Below are 21,233 nucleotides of genomic sequence, written 5' to 3' on the forward strand. Positions count from 1 at the left end.
AGTAGAGTTATTTTCATTTTACATGTATAAAATGTGCATTCCCCATTCACATCTAGGCATGTGTACCAGAAATTTCATGCAGAAATTCATTAAAATGCATCTTATCCATTGCAAAAAGCCAGATTCATCCCCGGTGTATCTCCACTGACCACAGCTGTGTGAGGAGGGTAGTGTGGTGCCACAATGACCCAGGGAGAAGCAATATTCCTCCCAGAGCTCCCTGGCATGTAGGGGAACCACCCCTGCTGTTACCCCCCTTCTGGAGATGCAGCGTTCTTTCCCTTGGTGCCAGGCCAGAGGCCTGATGCCAGGTGCATCAGGAAGCAGAGCTAAGACTCCTCCTCTCCCTACTCACTCCTGTGAGATGCTTGTTCCCCAGAGGGCAAATCAAAGGAGCCAATAAGTGCTAAATGGCACAAGGAAGGGGGGAAGGTTTCCTGCACCGCTCCTCTTTGTGCATCCAGCCAGGCACAACCTGACCCTTTGCTCTCCAGCTAATAGGATTTCTACTGGAACCTTGCTGACATTAATAACTGATACTGATTCACAAGAGAAGATGTACTGTCATGATCAGGCACTATATATGTTGAAGTTGTTACTGCAGTGTGTTAAACAAAGATGCCATGTAAATTTCATCTCAAAGCAGTTTATAATTCAAGGCTATTGAATGAAGCGGGACAAAATGAAAAGGGATTTTTTTAATTAGACTTTAGAATTTTAATTCCAAAAATGTGGAATAAAATAAAGAATTATACAAAATAGTCTGACAGAAAAAAAATTACATCATGCAGACTTTTCAGTAAATCTATCCTGATCTGAAAGCCCGTTGGCTGTCCCTAGCACAATACCTTATTTGTATTAGACACCTACCACAGTTATGTCTTTGATCTTCATCACTCATATCCCCGCAGTCATTATCACCGTCACAGATCCAGCTTGCTGGGATACATCGGCCATCATCACACCTGAACTGGTTACTTGAACAAGTCCGCACATGGGACACTTAAAAAATGAATAGAATTACTCTGCTTGTTAAACTAGCCTACACTGTTGTAATAACCTACTAATGGAAGCATTCTTTAGGACAGGTTTACTCTAGTGAAATGTAAGAGGAAAGCTCAAATATTAGAACCTAGGTCAAATCACACTTGCTGAGATAAGGTGAACACCACTTCTCCATGTCCCCATTTTCTCTTTATTGGTCATTTGTACTAACAACCCCTACAAATACATTACTGCTTTGATTATTAGTATGTCAATCTTGTTATACATCAAAAAGTAGACTGTTAAAGAAATTTGAAATTAGGAAACTTGAAGCAGGCATCAAATCTAACATGAATTCAATAGTCCTGACAGTGACAGTACTAATTTTTACTATGTATGTTTATAATTGCTTGTTTGTAATCAAGGGCTGAGGTTTTTGGAGCAATCCAGAGACCTTTTAGACAGGTCTTAATAAGGTTGAAGGTGTGTCAGTTTGAATTCCCCCAAAAGCAGGCATGTGTCTCAGAGCCCTAGAAAAGCAGGCAAAAGTCACAATCATTTCTAAGTTTGAAATCAAAAGGTGTAGTTTTTATTTTAATAAATACATTGCTAGTACATAAAACAACACTGCATTACCAGCTATCACTTGAATTTCTCATACCTCATGAAATGTGGAGAATGAGACATCAGTCCATTTTCAATCACAGGAAAATCCTATTCTCCTGTTACTGTACCAGTTTTTTCCACTGATATCTGCCATGTTGTACTCTACCCGTTTCCCAATGATTTTGGTCTTCCTCTTCTTCCGCCCTATGGAGAAAATACCTGGCTTCTTCCCCACTTCCTTCTCCCTTCCCTTTCTTATTTCCCTGTTTACTCTAATCAGTTTCCATCCTGCATACAGGATCTGACTACTCCAAGGCATTATGGGACACTCAGAATCCTAGAATGCCCCAGTCTCACACTATCTGAAGTGTAGCCCTCTGTCCACACCTTTTTTCCCAAATGTCGGAGTGCATGTGCACTCTTCATGTCCAAGCCAATTCCAAAATACAGGCTACCCCACATCAGCCAATTCACCAATACTGTTGTTTCAAAGGAGAAAGGAATGGTTTTCATTTACCAGTAATCAATCATGATTAGCTAAGATGATTCACTTTCCACACAGAGCGTTTGTGATGCAAACATTAAGAAATAAATTGAAATTACAGGCTTATATTAGACAGGCCACTGAACAGGCCTTAAAAGGCTTTTCCAGTTACTACCAGCCTGGACTGGATCTATACAGCTGATCTAGAAGAGAAATTATTTATTTCCCATAACCGATTTCCTAAGCCATCCCATTCCCCAGAACAGTTCTCTTTTAACTGCACACTCACCACAAGAGGCAGGTTCATCAGAGCCATCAGCACAGTCTACTCCTCGATCACAGTACCAATGAGCAGGAATACAACGTCCAGATGTACAACGAAACTCACTATTTGTGCAAGTCAGTGAGACTGGAAGAAAAAAACCTATGTATGACTTCTTTCTTTCTGTTACCCTTCCAACTTGTTTTAAGTTGCTTTTGAGTCCATGACACACAAAAACATTACAGACCCCAAAAAAGAAAAAGAAAAAATTATGCTAGCAAGGATGCCCTTTCATATTCTATCGGCAAAGAGCTTTTTGTACAATCTAGCTGCTCTTTCTATTCAACTACTGGGCCAAATTCTCTCCTTAGACAAGTACGTGCAGCTTCTATTGTTGCATCCACTTATGGGAATGCAGAATTTGCCCCTAGTATAAGATTCCACAGAGCAACTAAGAACAAAGCACATTGTATATTTATAGTTGAGATGAGACTAAGATGATTTTCTCTTTAAGAATAATAAGAAAATGGAACTCTACAAGCCAGAAATCTGCTGTTTGGCCTTAAACTTGTTATCCTCACTGTTTCCCTACAACTAAGGAATTCAGGGGCATTGAATGTACTGCTCATTAACATTCTTCAGCTTTCAGAGTAGCAGCCGTGTTAGTCTGTATTCTCAAAAAGAAAAGGAGTACTTGTGGCACCTTAGAGACTAACAAATTTATTAGAGCATAAGCTTTCGTGAGCTACAGCTCATAGAATCATAGAATCATAGAATATCAGGGTTGGAAGGGACCCCAGAAGGTCATCTAGTCCAACCCCCTGCTCAAAGCAGGACCAAGTCCCAGTTAAATCATCCCAGCCAGGGCTTTGTCAAGCCTGACCTTAAAAACCTCTAAGGAAGGAGATTCTACCACCTCCCTAGGTAACGCATTCCAGTGTTTCACCACCCTCTTAGTGAAAAAGTTTTTCCTAATATCCAATCTAAACCTCCCCCATTGCAACTTGAGACCATTACTCCTCGTTCTGTCATCTGCTACCATTGAGAACAGTCTAGAGCCATCCTCTTTGAAACCCCCTTTCAGGTAGTTGAAAGCAGCTATCAAATCCCCCCTCATTCTTCTCTTCTGCAGACTAAACAATCCCAGCTCCCTCAGCCTCTCCTCATAAGTCATGTGCTCTAGACCCCTAATCATTTTTGTTGCCCTTCGTTGTACTCTTTCCAATTTATCCACATCCTTCCTGTAGTGTGGGGCCCAAAACTGGACACAGTACTCCAGATGAGGCCTCACCAGTGTCGAATAGAGGGGAACGATCACGTCCCTCGATCTGCTCGCTATGCCCCTACTTATACAACCCAAAATGCCATTGGCCTTCTTGGCAACAAGGGCACACTGCTGACTCATATCCAGCTTCTCGTCCACTGTCACCCCTAGGTCCTTTTCCGCAGAACTGCTGCCGAGCCATTCGGTCCCTAGTCTGTAGCGGTGCATTGGATTCTTCCATCCTAAGTGCAGGACCCTGCATTTATCCTTATTGAACCTCATTAGATTTCTTTTGGCCCAATCTTCCAATTTGTCTAGGTCCTTCTGTATCCTATCCCTCCCCTCCAGCGTATCTACCACTCCTCCCAGTTTAGTATCATCCGCAAATTTGCTGAGAGTGCAATCCACACCATCCTCCAGATCATTTATGAAGATATTGAACAAAACGGGCCCCAGGACCGACCCCTGGGGCACTCCACTTGACACCGGCTGCCAACTAGACATGGAGCCATTGATCACTACCCGTTGAGCCCGACAATCTAGCCAGCTTTCTACCCACCTTATAGTGCATTCATCCAGCCCATACTTCCTTAACTTGCTGACAAGAATGCTGTGGGAGACCGTGTCAAAAGCTTTGCTAAAGTCAAGAAACAATACATCCACTGCTTTCCCTTCATCCACAGAACCAGTAATCTCATCATAAAAGGCGATTAGATTAGTCAGGCATGACCTTCCCTTGGTGAATCCATGCTGACTGTTCCTGATCACTTTCCTCTCCTCTAAGTGCTTCAGGATTGATTCTTTGAGGACCTGCTCCATGATTTTTCCAGGGACTGAGGTGAGGCTGACCGGCCTGTAGTTCCCAGGATCCTCCTTCTTCCCTTTTTTAAAGATGGGCACTACATTAGCCTTTTTCCAGTCATCCGGGACTTCCCCCGTTCGCCACGAGTTTTCAAAGATAATGGCCAAGGGCTCTGCAATCACAGCCGCCAATTCCCTCAGCACTCTCGGATGCAATTCGTCCGGCCCCATGGACTTGTGCACGTCCAGCTTTTCTAAATAGTCCCTAACCACCTCTATCTCTACAGAGGGCTGGCCATCTCTTCCCCATTTTGTGTTGCCCAGCACAGCAGTCTGGGAGCTGACCTTGTTAGTGAAAACAGAGGCAAAAAAAGCATTGAGTACATTAGCTTTTTCCACATCCTCTGTCACTAGCTTGCCTCCCTCATTCAGTAAGGGGCCCACATTTTCCTTGGCTTTCTTCTTGTTGCCAACATACCTGAAGAAACCCTTCTTGTTACTCTTGACATCTCTTGCTAGCTGCAGCTCCAGGTGCGATTTGGCCCTCCTGATATCTTTCCTACATGCCCGAGCAATATTTTTATACTCTTCCCTGGTCATATGTCCAACCTTCCACTTCTTGTAAGCTTCTTTTTTATGTTTAAGATCCGCTAGGATTTCACCATTAAGCCAAGCTGGTCGCCTGCCATATTTACTATTCTTTCGACTCATCCGATGAAGTGAGCTGTAGCTCACGAAAGCTTATGCTCTAATAAATTTGTTAGTCTCTAAGGTGCCACAAGTACTCCTATTCTTCAGCTTGTTTCCATTTCCCTTTTGTCCCTCTCTTCCTCCCACTTTCCCTTTCTCTCTTTTTATTCCACAATGCACTACACTTTTGCCATCTCTCATCCCTTCTCCATGAAGAAATCCCATCAGTTATATAGCAGCACTTCCGAGATTTATGATAGCCATTTATAGATGGGGAATATATAAAAAGTTTTTCTCAGTAGTTCAGAGATTTTGTTCAATGATTTACCAAATAAAGATACAATCATATCTAGAATAAAAGAACTGTCCAACTCTGCCAGAACAGTTGAGAGACGCATAAGTGAAATGGCAGAAAACATTAAGGAAAAGCAGACTACTGCATTGAAAGACCCAGCAGTGTTTATTGTTGCAGTTGAGAACGTGGATATAAACAACATTCCACGTTTGGCAGTTGTTGCAAGATATTGTGCTTCCGATGAAATCCAAGAGGAACTCTGTTGCCTAAAACCCCTGCATGGATCAATGAAGGGGGAAGATATACTGGAAAGTTTTGTAAACCATTTTGAAGAACGAAGAGTTGACATCAGAAAAATATTTTGTGTGACAACTGATGGTGCTCCTGCTATGGTCGGAAAACAGAAGGGATTTGTAAAGTTACTTGCAGATCAAATTGGCCGTCCGACAGTCAAATTTCACTGTATCATCCATCAAGAAAACCTGTGTGCTAAAATTTCTAATTCAGAGCTTAATAATGTGATGAATACAATGGTGCAAATTGTGAATTTCCTTGTTGCTCGATCTGCTTTGACTCACCAACAATTTCAAGCACTGCTAGAAGAGATGGACAGTGGTTATAACAACATCCCACTTCCCAGCAACATTCGGTGGCTAAGTCGTGGCAAGGTTTTGGTGCGCTTTGTAAACTGTTTTGATTCAATCAAGGCCTTTTTGTTGGAAAAAGAACAAAACTACCCTGAACTGGATGATGACAAATGGCTGTGTAAGCTCATGTTTCTGTCTGATATCACCGCTCACCTAAATGAACTCAACCTCTGTCTCCAGGGTGAAGGGCAAACAGTTCTGGATCTTTTTGACGCCTGGAAAGCATTTGTTGTGAAACTAGCAGTTTTTTCCAGGGATATTCAAACTTCTACTTTCCACTACTTCCAACTCATAAAAGAGCTATTGACACGTTGCACTGTCAATGTCGATGAGATTTGAAAGTACATGCAAGCACTGGAATCAGAATTTTCTAACAGATTTCAAGATTTCCAGCGATTTGGCCTAATGCTTTCTTTTCTAATTAAACCTGAAAAGTTCAAAGAAAGCAACTTGGATTTGTCTGTATTTCAGTGGATGGGTGTTGAAGATTTCGAAATGCAACTCATTCAGTTAAAAAAGCTCAGAATCGTGGACATCAAAGTTTGTGGATCTGCAGAGCGCATTTGAAGCTACCGAAAGAGATCATGGGGCCTCTATTCTGACCCGCTGGATGTCCCTGCCAGTGATATTTAACTGTTTAAAGAAAATTGCGTCTCCAATGCTTTCAGCGTTTGGATCCACATACCTGTGTGAACAGGTATTTAAAAACACATGAAATCTGTCCTCTGTCCCTCTCGGAGCCAGTTAACAACTGATCACTCAGAAGCCTGTGTGCAGCTTAAAGTATCCAAATACGTGCCAGACATTGGAAAACTCAGCAAGGAAAAGCAAGGGCAAGAATCACACTAAACTGATAAGATCTGCATTTTAATTTAATTTTAAATAAAGCTCTGAAACATTTTGTTTACTTTACATGTTAACAGTACTTTGTTTATGTAATATATAGACATACAGAGAGACCTTCTAAAAAATGTTATAATGTATTACTGGCACGCAAAGCCTTAAATTAGAGGGTATAAATGAAGACTTGGCACACCACTTCTGAAAGGTTGCCATCCCCTGGTATAAACCAAAGTATTGAGCAAAAGAGAGAGGAAATTATTCTAGCACTAAGGAACTGACAAAGGCACATTCAGAATAGTATGCTCAGTTCTGGTAACCTTGAAAAATATGTACTTCAGTGGTTTTTAAACATTTTTTAATTTGCGGACCCCTAAAAAATTTCAAATGGAGGTGCAGAGCGCTTTGGAAATCTAAGACATAGTCGGCAGACCCCCAGGGGTCCGCAGATCACAAGTTGAAAACCACTGACATAGAAGGTACAGCAAAGAATAATCAGAATGGATAAGGGATTCTTGAAATACTATACAAAAAAGATAGAGAAATTATGCCTGATTTCATTGGGAAAAGCTGAGGCTACATATTTATGGTACATATACCTCATAAACCTCAGGAAGTATAAAGAACAGATGTTACAAGAACGTTTGAGCTTGTACCAAAGGCACCAGAGGAATGAATTACTGAAGTGAAGAAAGGTGATTAGGGCACTATTTACTTACCACAATGAGTGGGGCTCTCATCACTCATGTCTCCACAGTCGTTATCTCCATCACACAGATACGTTCGAGGAATGCAAATGTTTGTGCTTTGACATTTTGTAAAACCAGATTGGCAAGTGCGTTCAGCTTTAAGAGGGAAAGAGAAAGCAAATGTTTAGAACATTTTTATCCCACTCAACTGTATCATTTTGAAAGAAACACAATGTTGTTAAAATAAAATTTACTCTGGAGTAAATTTTCAGTCTCTTATAAAAGTTTTAGCTAAGAGACTGCCACTATATCACACTAGAGGGAGCTAAAACAGCTGCAAAACTTTAGGAGTCTGTTTTCCTCACAGTTAAATCAATAGTAAATTAACACAAAATAGATTTTTTACATATTTTTCCTGGGATATTTTCTCTTGATTAATGGCAAAACATGGATGTCTTGAGACGCTACAAGGGGTGTTGGGCAAATAACTCAAAATGTTTTCCACTCATTTTTGTTCAAATGTTGATACGAATTACTTGGGGCCATGCTCATGGTTATGGGCTCAATTAGGTTTTACTGGCAAAAATGTTGCCAGAATGCATTTTCAAAGTAGTATGTGCTGGTCTTCACAGAAACCATATTGTAAATTCACATGCACATATATTCACATTGGAAGTGCTTGTACATTCAACCAATTGTGGCAGAAATAATATCATGTGAATTATCTGACCAACAACAAATAAGAAACATAGCTGAACTTTTGAATACCTGTGATAAATCTATAGAGCAAACATCTCAAAAATTTTAGAAAAATGCAAATTACAAGTACATTCCAGAAAATCACAATATATCAACAAATATGGTACAAGCAGAAAAAGGGGCTACCTTAACTGTATAAATTTCCCATCATGAATTATTTGCTCAGCTCCACTTATGAATGTTCCATAGGAGAACTTCCTACTGACCAGAAGGGCTGATAAGCCTGATTAGCCATGTTATTGGTCAATATTGACTTAACTGTATTTTGTATTTTATTGAAAATAATACTCATTTCCAAAAACAATTCTGTTGATTTTGAAAGGAACACTTAAGTAATGAAGCATTTCCACTTTTTTAACAATATAAAGAATACATATTAAAGAGTAAAGTAACTCTGCAGTAACGTGCATAATATTTTGCTGCTGGTGATTAACGCTATTGCAATTAACACAGTAAGAATGATATAAAGCTTTATAGCATATACCCATTGCACACATTTGGGTCCCAACCTTGTGAAGACTTACATAAGGACATAATGCACCATGAATAGCCCTATTGAACTGAATGGGACTGTTCACAGCACATAAAGCAAAGCACATGGATAAATCTTTCCAGGGTTGGGGACATACAGAGGACAGGCTGTTTTTAATAATAAAATAAAATAACATAAAATATCTATGCTCTCATATTGCTTATAAATATTTTAATTACTGTGTTTTGTTTCAAAATAGTATAAAGCAGAATATTGTTAAAATAAACCAATCATGTCAAGAGAAGTCACTTGTTCTCTTTTGCTGATAGCTTCATTATCCTTCACAAGCAAAAATATTTGCCTCTTCTTTGGTCTAAAGATCAGATCCAAACATACAATAGGTATATGGGTATACAATATGATGAACTTACGGCAATTTCTCTCATCTGAAGTGCCATTATCATAACAGTTGTTTACACCATTGCAGACGTATTCAAGAGATATACACCTTCCATTATTGCAAGTAAATTCTGTGTGGGAGTCACAAGTTCGGAACAAGCAGCCCACCTCATCACTGTTGTCTCCACAGTCATTGTAGTGGTCGCAGCGGTAGTGGTAAGGTACGCACCTCCCATTGCCACAGGTAAAAGCTGTTGGCTGACAGGTATGGAAAGCTAAAAGGGAATAAAAACAGGGAGGAAAAGTCATGGATACAATGTAAACTCAATTCTTTGACAAATGTAGCAAAGGAAAACACGCTTCGCTTTTACCTGCCAGGGCAAACATCGCTTCAAAACGGACTGCATGAAAAGTAAAATACACGTTTTGAATTAGACAAAATCAAAAGGTAAAGTCAGATAAACATGATTTAAAGTTAAAGGCATGCCTACAAATCCTTTCTTGTTCCTAATGCAGATTTGTTGTCATAATACACATGAAGATGCAGACGCAAAATCAGAAAGCAAGCAGGAGCCCACTCCGAATTACTACCACATGACTCAATCCTATTGCCACCAAGCCAATGGGAAAAGTTCCACCGATGTCAGTGGGAGCAGGACTGAGCCCTGTGTCACTTTCCAACACAGTTATTAAAATGCTTACCACACACACTTTCCAGCTCATCGCTGCCATCCCCACAATCATTATCATTGTCACATTTCCACCGCTCTGAGATGCATCGCCCATTAAGGCATGTGAAGAGCCCTCCATCACACCTGGTACCATTGTCCACAATACAGTGCTTGTTATTATTGGCTAAATACCAGCGTCCTTCAGAAGGACACTGACACTCTGCACCAGTAGGACCTGAATACATTTGAGACAAAAAAAAAAAAAGACGAGAGTATTAACACATTAAAATAAGCCTTCCATAAAATTATTCACAGCTACAACATTCATTATTCTTTGCTGAATTATAACAGTTAGCTTTGTTGTATGTATCAGCCTTTTAAATAAGCAAAGCTACTGAGTCAGATTCTGATCTCAGTTCACCTGTGTCAATCCACTTAACTCAACAGCACTATTCAAGAGTTACGCTGGAGTAACTGAGCTCAAAATCTGGTGCACTGATTTATAATATTGGTTTGTCATAAATACCATGAAATTTCTGGGCTGTTCTCAGTGTGATAACAGGTGCACTTTTTGGATCCAAGTGAGAAAGTATCCTGCTGTCAAAAATTAAGGCCACACCAACTGAAGATCTGGCCCTTAAAACTGGAAAACATTAGACTAACTTTGTTCACATTGAAGTCAATGGGAGTTTTTCCTTTGCCTCCAGGCCAACAGTTACTGGGAGATAAGTGCCTAGGTGCTTTTGAAAATCCCACTAGGCACCTATCTGCATCTTTAGGAGCCTTTAAAAAACTTGCCCCGGGCGCTTTTAAAAATCACTCCCCAAATTTATTTTACAGTTTCAGCTTGTGCCAAACTTAAACAACATTATCAACTTATAAACCCACTCATTTTCTATTGGAAATTGGAATTTCAATTACCAAAGATTTTAAAATAACACAACAAAACAAATGGAGATTGTACAGCAAGGGGTTCTGAAAGAGTCTGGGGAATAATGGTAATGAAAACATTTTGTAATACCATGTGATAAAGAAATCCAAATGATGACAAAATTTTAAATTTGCAACATGAAATATTTATTGATGTGGTACCATTCAGAGGTCCCAGTGTAATCTACTGGTGAGTATGTATTATAGGCCCCCTCTGTGCCGAATCCATAGAGGACAGGTGTCCAGGACAGCCCCAGCTAGAGTGCTTTAGCTCTAACTGTAGCAGCTCATGTAGTTCAATCCCTGGTGTGTTAGCCAAAATGGCAGCTGTCACATTAGCACAGAAAATTCAATTTGTACAGTCTGGACCTCAATATATTTTAGTTTAGACCAGGAATGGGCAACTGTAGACACAGGGGAAACAGCCTGCTCACCGGATCATTTTATTTGACCTGTCCATAGGCAGCCGGTAAAAATATTATTTGGGAAGACTGAGCAGGGGCGTAGCCTGGGTGGGCCATAGCCCAACCAAGTAGCACCCCGGCCCGCCCAAATCTGAGCACCAGGCACAACCACTTAAAGTGAGAAGGGTTACAGGGAGTACAAAGTGGAGAGAGTACCGGACTGGGAGCAGGAGCCCAGGCACTGAGTTGCAACACCACTCACTGGCTCAACCAATTCTGTCACTCATGCAGGGGAGGGCTCATGTCTCCCGGCTCTGGTTCCTGCCTTCCCATTGGCTCCCATCTTCCACAGCCAATCTATCTGTCATCAGCCCTGACCCCTTCTAGGCGTGGGCGAGTCAGGGAACACTTCTGCCAACAGGGAGGCAGTAACCAGAGCTGAATGGTGTAATGGTAGAGCCCCTTCCCTGCTGACATGACAGATTGGTGGCTGGGCCAAATTTGAGTGGTGCTGTGACTCAGTGCATGGTCTTTGCCTTCACTATGTTCCCCCATAAACAAGGACTCCCTGACATAGGGAACCCATACGTCAGGCTCCCCATCAGCACAGACTCCAGCTCTGGCCCATGCTACCCAGGTCCGGTTAGTTCCACCCTGTTGGCAGAGGTGTACCTTGCTCTCATCCACTACTTGAGGGGGCTGAGCAAAGCCTGATGGGCTCTCAGCTCCCAAACAATCATCCAAGGGGGAGACAGTAACTGGAACTTGGTGGCATGGTGCAGAAAGGCTGATGGGGAAGCAGAGGGGTATGAGGCAGCAGCAACTTTACTAAAAGACGGAGCCCCTCAGTGACCGGGATCAATCTTCAAAAAAATTCTGTATGGCCTGCCCAGGCTTTTAGGGGATTTTGTGGTGCTATGCTACCTTAAAGTTGCCCATCCCTGGTTTAGGTGAATAAATATTTCAGCCATTCCCAAGTAATTTTTAAACTTAGCACTCCACCATACTATGAGTTCTGCTACAGTCAACATTATCATCAAACATAATAGTTTACCTGGTGCACAGATGTGACTGCAACCGCCATTAAATTGGTTGCAAGGATTGATGCACTGTTGTTGCTTACTTTTTGACCAAACATGAATATCCATTGGTCTTTGTGGCAGATTCATGATCATTACAATCTGATCTGAGCCATCGTATTTGTTAGCTCGGTAAATACTTCTGGTATTCCAATCTGTCCAGTAAATGTGCTGATCAAACAAGGTCATGGCAAATGGATATAGAGCAGTGCTAATGATTACTTCACGATTGGAACCAGAAAGGGAGCATCGCTCAATCTTCTGTCTAAAATAAATAAGGAAATACTAAAGCCTTGAACTTTTACACGTACCAGTACATACTTAATTACACTCTGTGACCAGTTCCCACCAATTAAATACTGGAACATATTTAACTAAGATTTGTTATTAAATACAGTTTGAGGCCTCAGGGCTTTTCAAACTACTGATTCAATAATGATGCAAAGTAATGACTCTGAAGCACTAATAAAATAAATGTACTGGAAGCAATCAGTTTTTAGAAGAAAACGTTTAAACATTTAAGCTACACTATACATAAGCAAAATGACCACAAATTTCATGACAGAATTCTTTCCTTTGAAAGGACTCAAAATTCATGTAGCCTTGCACTAGGAGTACCTAATGGCACCATGAAAGGGAAAGATACTGTCTTTTTAGTTGGCACTACTGAAGATCCAAATTCATGCTACCAGGAAATACATAGCAGATCACATACAAAATAAATACAAAATCTATGTGCTAAGTTTCCCACAAATAAATATATGAAAGAAGAAGAGTTGCTATAAAATAACCACAAATTCTTCTCTGTTGACCTTAGAGTTCAGGCTCCCCTCTGTAACAATGAGCAGAACTAACAGAAGCAGGACCTCCCAGGCCCACAGGAGATACAGGCACCAACCCTACAGATCCTGTGGCAAGCAAAAAGAAAAGGAGTACTTGTGGCACCTTAGAGACTAACAAATTTATTCCCTGCTCCATACTGTCTACCCATCCTATCCCTAGCAGGGCTATTGACCCACCTGCACCTGCTTCCAGTGAAGGTCAGATAGTGCTGCTTCAGGAAGACTCAGTTTATGCTACAGTTGCCGGTGCATTATTATGTAAAATCATTTTATCAGGCCACAAACGTTTGCAGCACTTAAGGCACACAGCTAAACAAGTTCCCTGCCTCACAGAGATTACAGTCAAAGAAGACAAGCCACATGAGAACAAAACACGAGATTACAGAAAAAGGAGGGTGTGGAAAGATTGTTGGCAGGAAGGATGACAAAGTAGGAAGGATTTCTAGAAGAAATGCATTTTGAGGAGGGATTTCAAGGAGGAGAGAGAAAATGCTTGGTAAAAAAGGAGCGTTGTTTGCTAGAAGCTGGGAGTGAGAAGAGAAAAAGGGAGCAGTGAAGAGAAAATACTGGGTGGAGTGTAGGAGAATTAGAGAAATTAGAGCAAATGTGAAGAGTGTATTATGCCCCGGGTAAAGGCTGCTGCCTGACTCCATTTCCCAGCATTCTGGTGATCAGACAACCCAGTGAGGTGTTATATACACATGGCAGGGCTTTGGTGACAGGAGAAAGAAGGTCATGTGAGTTCTGCTCCTCTCCTTCAAAGATGTGCCTGTGCAATTGCCATGCTTTTGCTTCTATCTTCACAGTGCAGTTAAAGAGAAGACAAGGCCCATCAAGGCTGCAGACACAGAAATAAAGGTAGTAAAACTATGTTTGTGTGTAGACTGTCAATGGAACAGAAAGGTTTTCTGAAAAATTACACTGTAAACAATAACATTCCCAGTGTCCAGAGGTGGGTTCAACGTTGCAGCTCCAGGACTAAGTCCCACCCTTCAATTTAACACCCAGACAAGCTCTTTCAAAGCTGTAGAAGCATGCAGGTAACCAAAAGGCTCCCTCTGCAGAGCAATCAAAATCTATTTTGCAAATCTTCTTCAGATGAGCCTCAGACACTTTTCCCCACAATGCCAATAGGGACCTTCTGAGGACACTTTGATTCATACTCCATAAATAGTCTCCCAGATTCCTAGGATGTCAACTGGTGAAGGATTTTAATGTCTTGCCTGCAGCAAGTTTGAGGTCTAAGGCCATGGCATTTTGGATAGAATAAGACGTTTTGGGAATATCCATTTAGGTCACAACTTTCCAAGGGAGTGTAAAGATTGGAACAAAATGATGGAAACATTGTTTCACAGGAGTTGTGAAAAGATGAACGAATCTTGATCAGAACGATTTCTGGAGCTACAAGAATAACCTTTTCCATTTGACAACAGCTATGTCGTTCTTGTACAGATAGAGGAACTAATTCCAACCGTGTATTTTGGAATGGCAAGAAAAAAGCTGCACATAAGCTTGTCTAGTTTGGCCATTCTGATGAATTTTGACACCTGATGATACTCAGTGGAGAGTCTGGTATACCTCCATGAAGAACACTGCTAGGGCTGGTACACACCTTTTTATGGTATTTGGTTGCTGGATTCTGACCAGTCATCTGGGAAAACCTGTAGTGTAGCTGAGATCATCAGAACTTTGTGATTATTAATTGTTTGTTGTAAATTAGTGGCCAGGGCCCCATTTGCTGGACACAGTACAAACAAATAACAAAGAGACCATACGTGCCCCAAAGTGCCTTCTGTTTCCCCTCACACCAGAAATGAAATCTGACCTAATAAATGAATAAAATTCCCTGGTTAAATTCTGTCTGGACACCAAAATGTACCAATTAGACTAATGGAGAAACCCTGCTGAACTGCACTTCTCCCCCCACGCAGGTGGTCCAGATCCAGATGGAGAAGGAGGCTTTCAGCAGATGTCATGGAGGTTCCTCAGTTTTTAATCAAATATAAGATGCCTTCTGACCCATGGAGGATTAGGACTTCAACTCTCCTTTTTCCTCTTTTCCACATCCTTTATATGAACCGTCTTGAAAGGCAGCAGACTTTTCTCTGACCGTAATATTATTTCCATGGTCACAGAGAAACTTTGACCTCTGGTTATTCCCTGGTTTTGGAAGGGGTATAAATAAGGCTATGTTTTAGTCACTGATATTTTTAGTAAAAGTCATGGGCAGTAAACAAAAATTCACGGCCCATGACCTGTCCATGACTTTTACTAAAAATACCAGTGAATAAAACTTGAGGGGTGGCTGCCCAGAGGCCCTGCGGGTGCTGGGGGAGGCATGGGCGGCAGCAGGGAGGGGCTGGATGGTTGGTGGGGGCATGCAGCCTGGGACCCCCGTTGGGGGTTGGCAGGGCCAGAAGGCTCCCTACCTGGCTCCACGCCAATGGGAGCTGCGAAGTGAGCTCTCTGGGCAGAGGCAGTGTGCAGAACTGCCTGGCCATGCCTCTACCTAGCAGCTGAGTGAGGGGGATGTCGCCACTTCAGGGGAGCCCCCCAGGTAAGTGCTGCCCAGAGCCCGCCTCACCCCATACTGTGCCCCAACCCCCTGCCCCAACCACACACAAACTCTGCTGCTGGCAGGGGGGAGGGGGCCAACACTGCCCCAGCAGCAACTGGTGTGCCTCTGCGCAGGGGCTGCCTGAGCTGCCCCTGAGCCAGTCACACTGGCCACTGCAGAAGTCATGGAGGTCACAAAAAGTAACGGAATCCATGACTTCCGTGACCTCCACAACAAACTCACAGCCTTAGGTATAAACACTCATGCTTTGGAGTTAAGACAAAACTTCCCATGTAGGCAAGTTGTTATATAATTTCCCTCTATAGGGTTTCTTGTACCTTCCTCTAAAGGATATGGTACTGGTCAATGTCAGAGACAGGACAACATTCTTGATGGATCTGATCCCGCAAAACCAACATTATGGCTGTGTTCAGAAACACCGCTGACAGAGCTGTTGAAGTGAACAACTTCACTGGATGGGCACTCTGAGATACTGGAAATTGGTACAGCTCAAGGGGTGATCTTGAGAGACCTGCATGCTTTCCTTTTTCTGAGTGGAGGACCATAATCCCTGGGTCATCTTGTCTTCCAGGTATGCTTCCGACCCTGCAAGGTTTACTTTCACAGCAAGTGTGCAAGGGTCTATAGGGAAAACTGAGTTGATTTTCAGCATGTTGTTTGTACTTACCTGTCTATAAGGGGAGATCCAGATGTGATTCAGGAATGACAGTTAATTTTGTATTACATCTCCTCAGTGGTACCATGTTCTCAGAAGGGCTATCTGGAGGCACATTGTGTGAAATCGGGGGATAACACAGATGCTTGGTACCAACAAACACATTCACTAGAGACAACTGGTTATGGATAAGCACTGCCAGGAAATGATTGATGCAATAAAGTTTGTATCTTTGTGAATATTTACCATAATGGTAAAATTACAGTCAGACCCATGCTTATTTTGACCTCTGGTTGAACAATTTTCTGCACTGGGCTCAAAAGATTTTTCTTGATTTTGATCAAGTGGTGGGGCTGAATTTTTTCCAGCAACTAGCAAATTCTGAGTGAGTCTGTTTTTCTGGACAGGGCACAGGTTGTGATGTTGTCCGTGTATGGGTATAGATGCTTAACTGGGGACCTGAGCCTTGCTGTGACTATTACCAGCCATTTCTTAGGATTCTGGATGCAGACGGCAGATTGAAAGAGTCTTGTACAGCAATTTTGATCTCTCATGTACAAATCCTCAGGAATTTGTTGGCTTAAGATGAAAAATTTATCTAGGTCTTTCTTGGGGGAAGGGCAATCTCAAAATTTTAGAGGGTCTGTCTCCTGAATTTCGAACTTCAGGGATCAGCAACACTCAGTGGTTAATTTGTAATGCAAGAGGTGCTAGGGCTCAAACAATTAAGTGCTGGGACTCAAGCATTTTTTTACTTTCATAACTGATGCAGCAAGCCCAGAGGTGCTGGGACTATGAACTGTCAAGCCTACAGGTGCCAGAGCTCAGCCCTGACAAGCCCTGGAACAAATTAAGCACTGGCAACACAGCTGCTGCCTGAGGCAGGACTCCATGGGTGCACCAGGCATCTGCATGCCCTGACAAAAGCATGCATGAATCCTGATACAAAGCCCAGCAAATGCTCCTTCATGGAGGGAAGGCAAAGGAGAAAGGGTTTAAATCCTGGGTTTTATACCACTTGCCCATTAACTACATTAATCACTGCCTTATGAATGGGATGTTTGCTTTTGCCTTTTTGAGGCCAGAGTCTTATTCTGGGGCAGGCTGTGATGGTTTTCCTCTCTGTCTTGGCTAAGCCCTCCACGGTGGAGTCGCAGCTTCAGGCAAGGACCGATACCCTACACAGCTGTCCAATGCAAATCCCCATCCCCTAGCAGTGCAAGGGCCAGTAGCTTACAGCTCTCCTTCTCCAGCCTCATGCTCTGGCAGAGTAAGGGTCAGCAGCTAGCAGCAGCAGAGCACAGCTTGTCCTCCAAGGCTCTTGAAAAGCTGTGTACAGCACCTCTTGGACTTGGTTCAATGCCTGCAAGGCTTCTCTGCTGCTGTGAAGGGGAAAGGGGGCAGAGGCAGCCGTGGAAGAGATGCTGTTCCGGGGAACCCCAAGGGTTAGAGCACTTAATGCTCCAGTGACTCCTCACCTCAGAGAGCCAGAGACACATACACGCTGAAATGCAGTCACTATGCAGCATTAAAAAACTTTAAAAACTTAGAAAACAAAGTGGCTTAGAGAGACTGAACTGCCAACTTGTTCTGCTGCTGAAGGCAGAAATTCTGGTCCCTGAGCTTGCGGGCGGGGTTTAGTCCTGGAGCCTCCAGCAACAACACTGAACCATCTCCAAATGCCACAGTGAGAGGCACTGCCCATTAGTGATGAATGAAGAGAGAAGCTGTGCAGAAGCAATGTATAGATCAGAGAAGATGCTAAAATACTGCATTAAGAATAAGACAAATGAGCTAGCACAACATTAGAGTAAATTTAACTCCATGTGAATTTCAGGAAACCCAGTAATTCTGTGTGCCTGCAAATTACTAACATACATTGTTCTCGAAATCACACATCAATTCTAAGATTTGTTAGTTAATCAAAACTGCCAAGAAAGTCATGGAAGTTTCGATTGAGTAATGGTGGCAGAATTTGGTCCTTACAATTTTGTTTACCTGGTATAAGACAGAAACAACTATGCAATTAAACAATTACAGCACTACGTACTTACTGATTACTTTTCACAATGGAATTTAAAAACTATTAAATGATTATTAATGGGCCATAGTATAAAATGGTATCAAATGCATCTGAAGTGACGAAAAAAGGAGAAAAAAAATCTGAACTCTGAAAGTAAAGTGTAATAATAAATTTCTTTTAAAAATCCTACCACAGATGAGACAGATACATACAGATGTGCATCAGCCCAGTAAAGTTGCTGTTCCTCATAGTCCAGGGTAAGTCCATTTGGCCACACCAAATTGGTGCTTACAATGGCTATTCTGAAGTTTCCTCCAAGTGTAGCTCGTTCTATTTTAGCATTGGTACTCCAGTCAGTCCAGTACATGTATCTATCAATTAGACAATTGCAAAGTTATCTCTTTGGCAAACAAAATCCACAGGACTCAATTCTGTCGTAAGAGACATCCATTCTGGTCTCTCCTACTGAAGTCAAGAGTCAGCTAGAAATATGTATGTGAGGGAAGAACTATCCCCATCAATTAGGACCCTGATTCTGCAATAGCAAGGACTCCTGCACCCACGTGAAGCCCCACCACTTCTTGTGTGACCTTGGGAAAATCACTGAATTTCTCTCCTTTGGTTTCTCCATTTGTAAAATAGTGCTAATAACGTTATTTCCTAATTCAAAGGGCTGCTGTGAGGATAAATTCATGACTTCTGGTGAGGCACTCAGATAGTACGGGGTATTGGAATCATATAGGAACCTAAATAGATAGATTTCCTTGGTGTGTCAACTAATCCTAACGACATGCTACTCTCAGAGAAGCCTTATTTTGAACAACCACCACTTGGTCCTCTGCTCAGCTCAGATGAGTGGTAGACAGATACCTTCCCATTATCTTCTCTGTCTAGTTTGACCAATATCAGGTGCTGGATGCCTCTCCTTCCTGCTGGTATAGAGATCTTTCTGGCACCTATCCAGATTGGCTAGCATTCTCTATCAGATGAAGGAGTCTCTTGTGGGTCCTCTGATTTCACCTGCAAAGCACTGTCTCATATTGTCTGCATATATCTGAATATATTTGCACATTCTGTTGCACTGGCCAGGAACAGAACACAGAACTCTGTGCAATTCACATAGTACCCTCAAGCTGTTATCAGCACACATATTTTCAAACTTACATCATTTTTGCTTCTCCTCTATTTCTTTTCTAAAAATAGTATTGCTCCCACTGTACCCCCCACGATTTACCTCAGAGTGCCATTGTTTTTGTCTTTTTGAAAGTTAGTTGACAAAGCCAACTACCAAAGGTCTATATCTAAATTTAATCTTATATTTATACTACATCCAAAAACCACAAATAAAGAATATCGAAGTTGCAAAGTCAAACATGCAAAAGTTAAGAAATGCCAGAATTAAGGATCCCCATGCAACCTTAATTCTGACTCCTCCACTTCCTCCTCCACACTTGCATAGGCACCAACAGGAGGAGCCTGGGTGCATAGGAGCTCTCAGTTCTGGTGCCCAGCACCAGAGCAGCCAGAAACAACATTTGCAAGGAAAGTCCTGCTCAGCCCTGCAGCTTTGGATGCAGGCCCAGTACCAACAAAGTCTTCAGGGAATTTGGCTGCCAAACTCTTAAAAAGTCTCTATTAAACATGAGCAAACTCAGATTTTTCAAAGACCAAATATGGGTAGTTTCCTCACAGGAACTGCAAAAAAACCCACATTGCTGAGAGCAGGGTGATCTCTCTGCCAAATAGGTCTAACAATGGGAAGTGTCGGGCATCCTTAACAATCAGCGGCACTACCAGCCCCACCTAATATAAAAATACAATTTTAATGAAAACTTTAGAAGAAAAAGAGCAAGACATACCCTCTGCAAGGATCTAGTACAATAGCTCTAGGGCGTGGAACACGGGCAACCACTGTGCGGTTAGATCCATCCACAGCCATTGAGCTGATAGTCTGGTTCAAATAGTCACTGTAATAAACTCTGTTACTGATCCAGTCAAAGGCTATGCCATCTGGAGTTCCCAACCCTTAAGAAAGGAGAACATCTCTTCATTACAACTTTCTGAAACATGGCCAAACACTTCACCAAATCATCACCATCACAATGGGCCAAATCCTATGGTACTTATCCAATTAAGATTCCATTGACATCAATGGGCGTTTGCATAAGTAAAAATCTAAGAAACAGGCCCTTATAAGGCACACAGTGGGAGTGGGTTCTCTCAGACACTTGCGTGGTCTACTTAAGGGCAAGAAGAATTGCAGTCTCTATCCCCCAGGAAGTGCAGGGACTCCTCCCACACTATTACTCTGGGAGTGCACAGTGCTCCAAAGGAGGCAGAGACGGGTAGGGAAGAGGCAGAAACATTGCCCTACCTTCTCTCTGTAGCCACTCTGGAGTGGGATCAAGGCAGTCAGGGCAGTAAGTTGTGCCCCTGGAAAGGGTACAGCAACACACAGGATTCCAAGACAGGGGAGGTGCAGCCCCACCCTCACCTCCAACACTGGGCTGCGCTGAAAAGCCCCCTGAGGACTTGGCCCAGTATGAACAAACAGTGTAACTCAGCAATTATGATGAGTAGCTCTCCTTTCTCAAAACACCCTGTAGCTTTTTTCAAGCTTTTTCCCATCTCCATGTCTTCTTCCACCCCATCCTCTATGCACTGAAGGCCTTCTCTGAGCTGGTCTGCAAAATCACTATCCCCCTCCCACAATGAAATTTCTGTTGAAGACCCACTTCCCCGGTGACACCTACAAGAACCCAAGATGATTGGTAATGCCAAGGGTGACAGGAAACAGCAGATATTCTATAGTAATTAAAAAAAAAATTAAAAACCCAGAACATTGTGGTACCCAACACT

At 42.3% G+C, this 21,233-nt stretch overlaps 1 protein-coding gene across 1 annotated transcript in view; it reads right to left on the minus strand.

Moving 5' to 3' along the window:
• Positions 1-21,233, minus strand: part of LRP2 (LDL receptor related protein 2) — a 185,660-nt gene that overhangs the window by 56,407 nt on the left and 108,020 nt on the right. Inside the window, 8 exon segments of the mRNA XM_043505242.1 lie at positions 871-1,002; positions 2,364-2,483; positions 7,593-7,718; positions 9,225-9,467; positions 9,895-10,098; positions 12,252-12,541; positions 18,587-18,745; positions 20,234-20,399. Coding sequence (XP_043361177.1) covers positions 871-1,002; positions 2,364-2,483; positions 7,593-7,718; positions 9,225-9,467; positions 9,895-10,098; positions 12,252-12,541; positions 18,587-18,745; positions 20,234-20,399 — 1,440 coding nt within the window.

This window comes from Dermochelys coriacea, chromosome 11, assembly GCF_009764565.3.
Source record: "Dermochelys coriacea isolate rDerCor1 chromosome 11, rDerCor1.pri.v4, whole genome shotgun sequence".
NCBI lineage: Eukaryota > Metazoa > Chordata > Testudines > Dermochelyidae > Dermochelys > Dermochelys coriacea.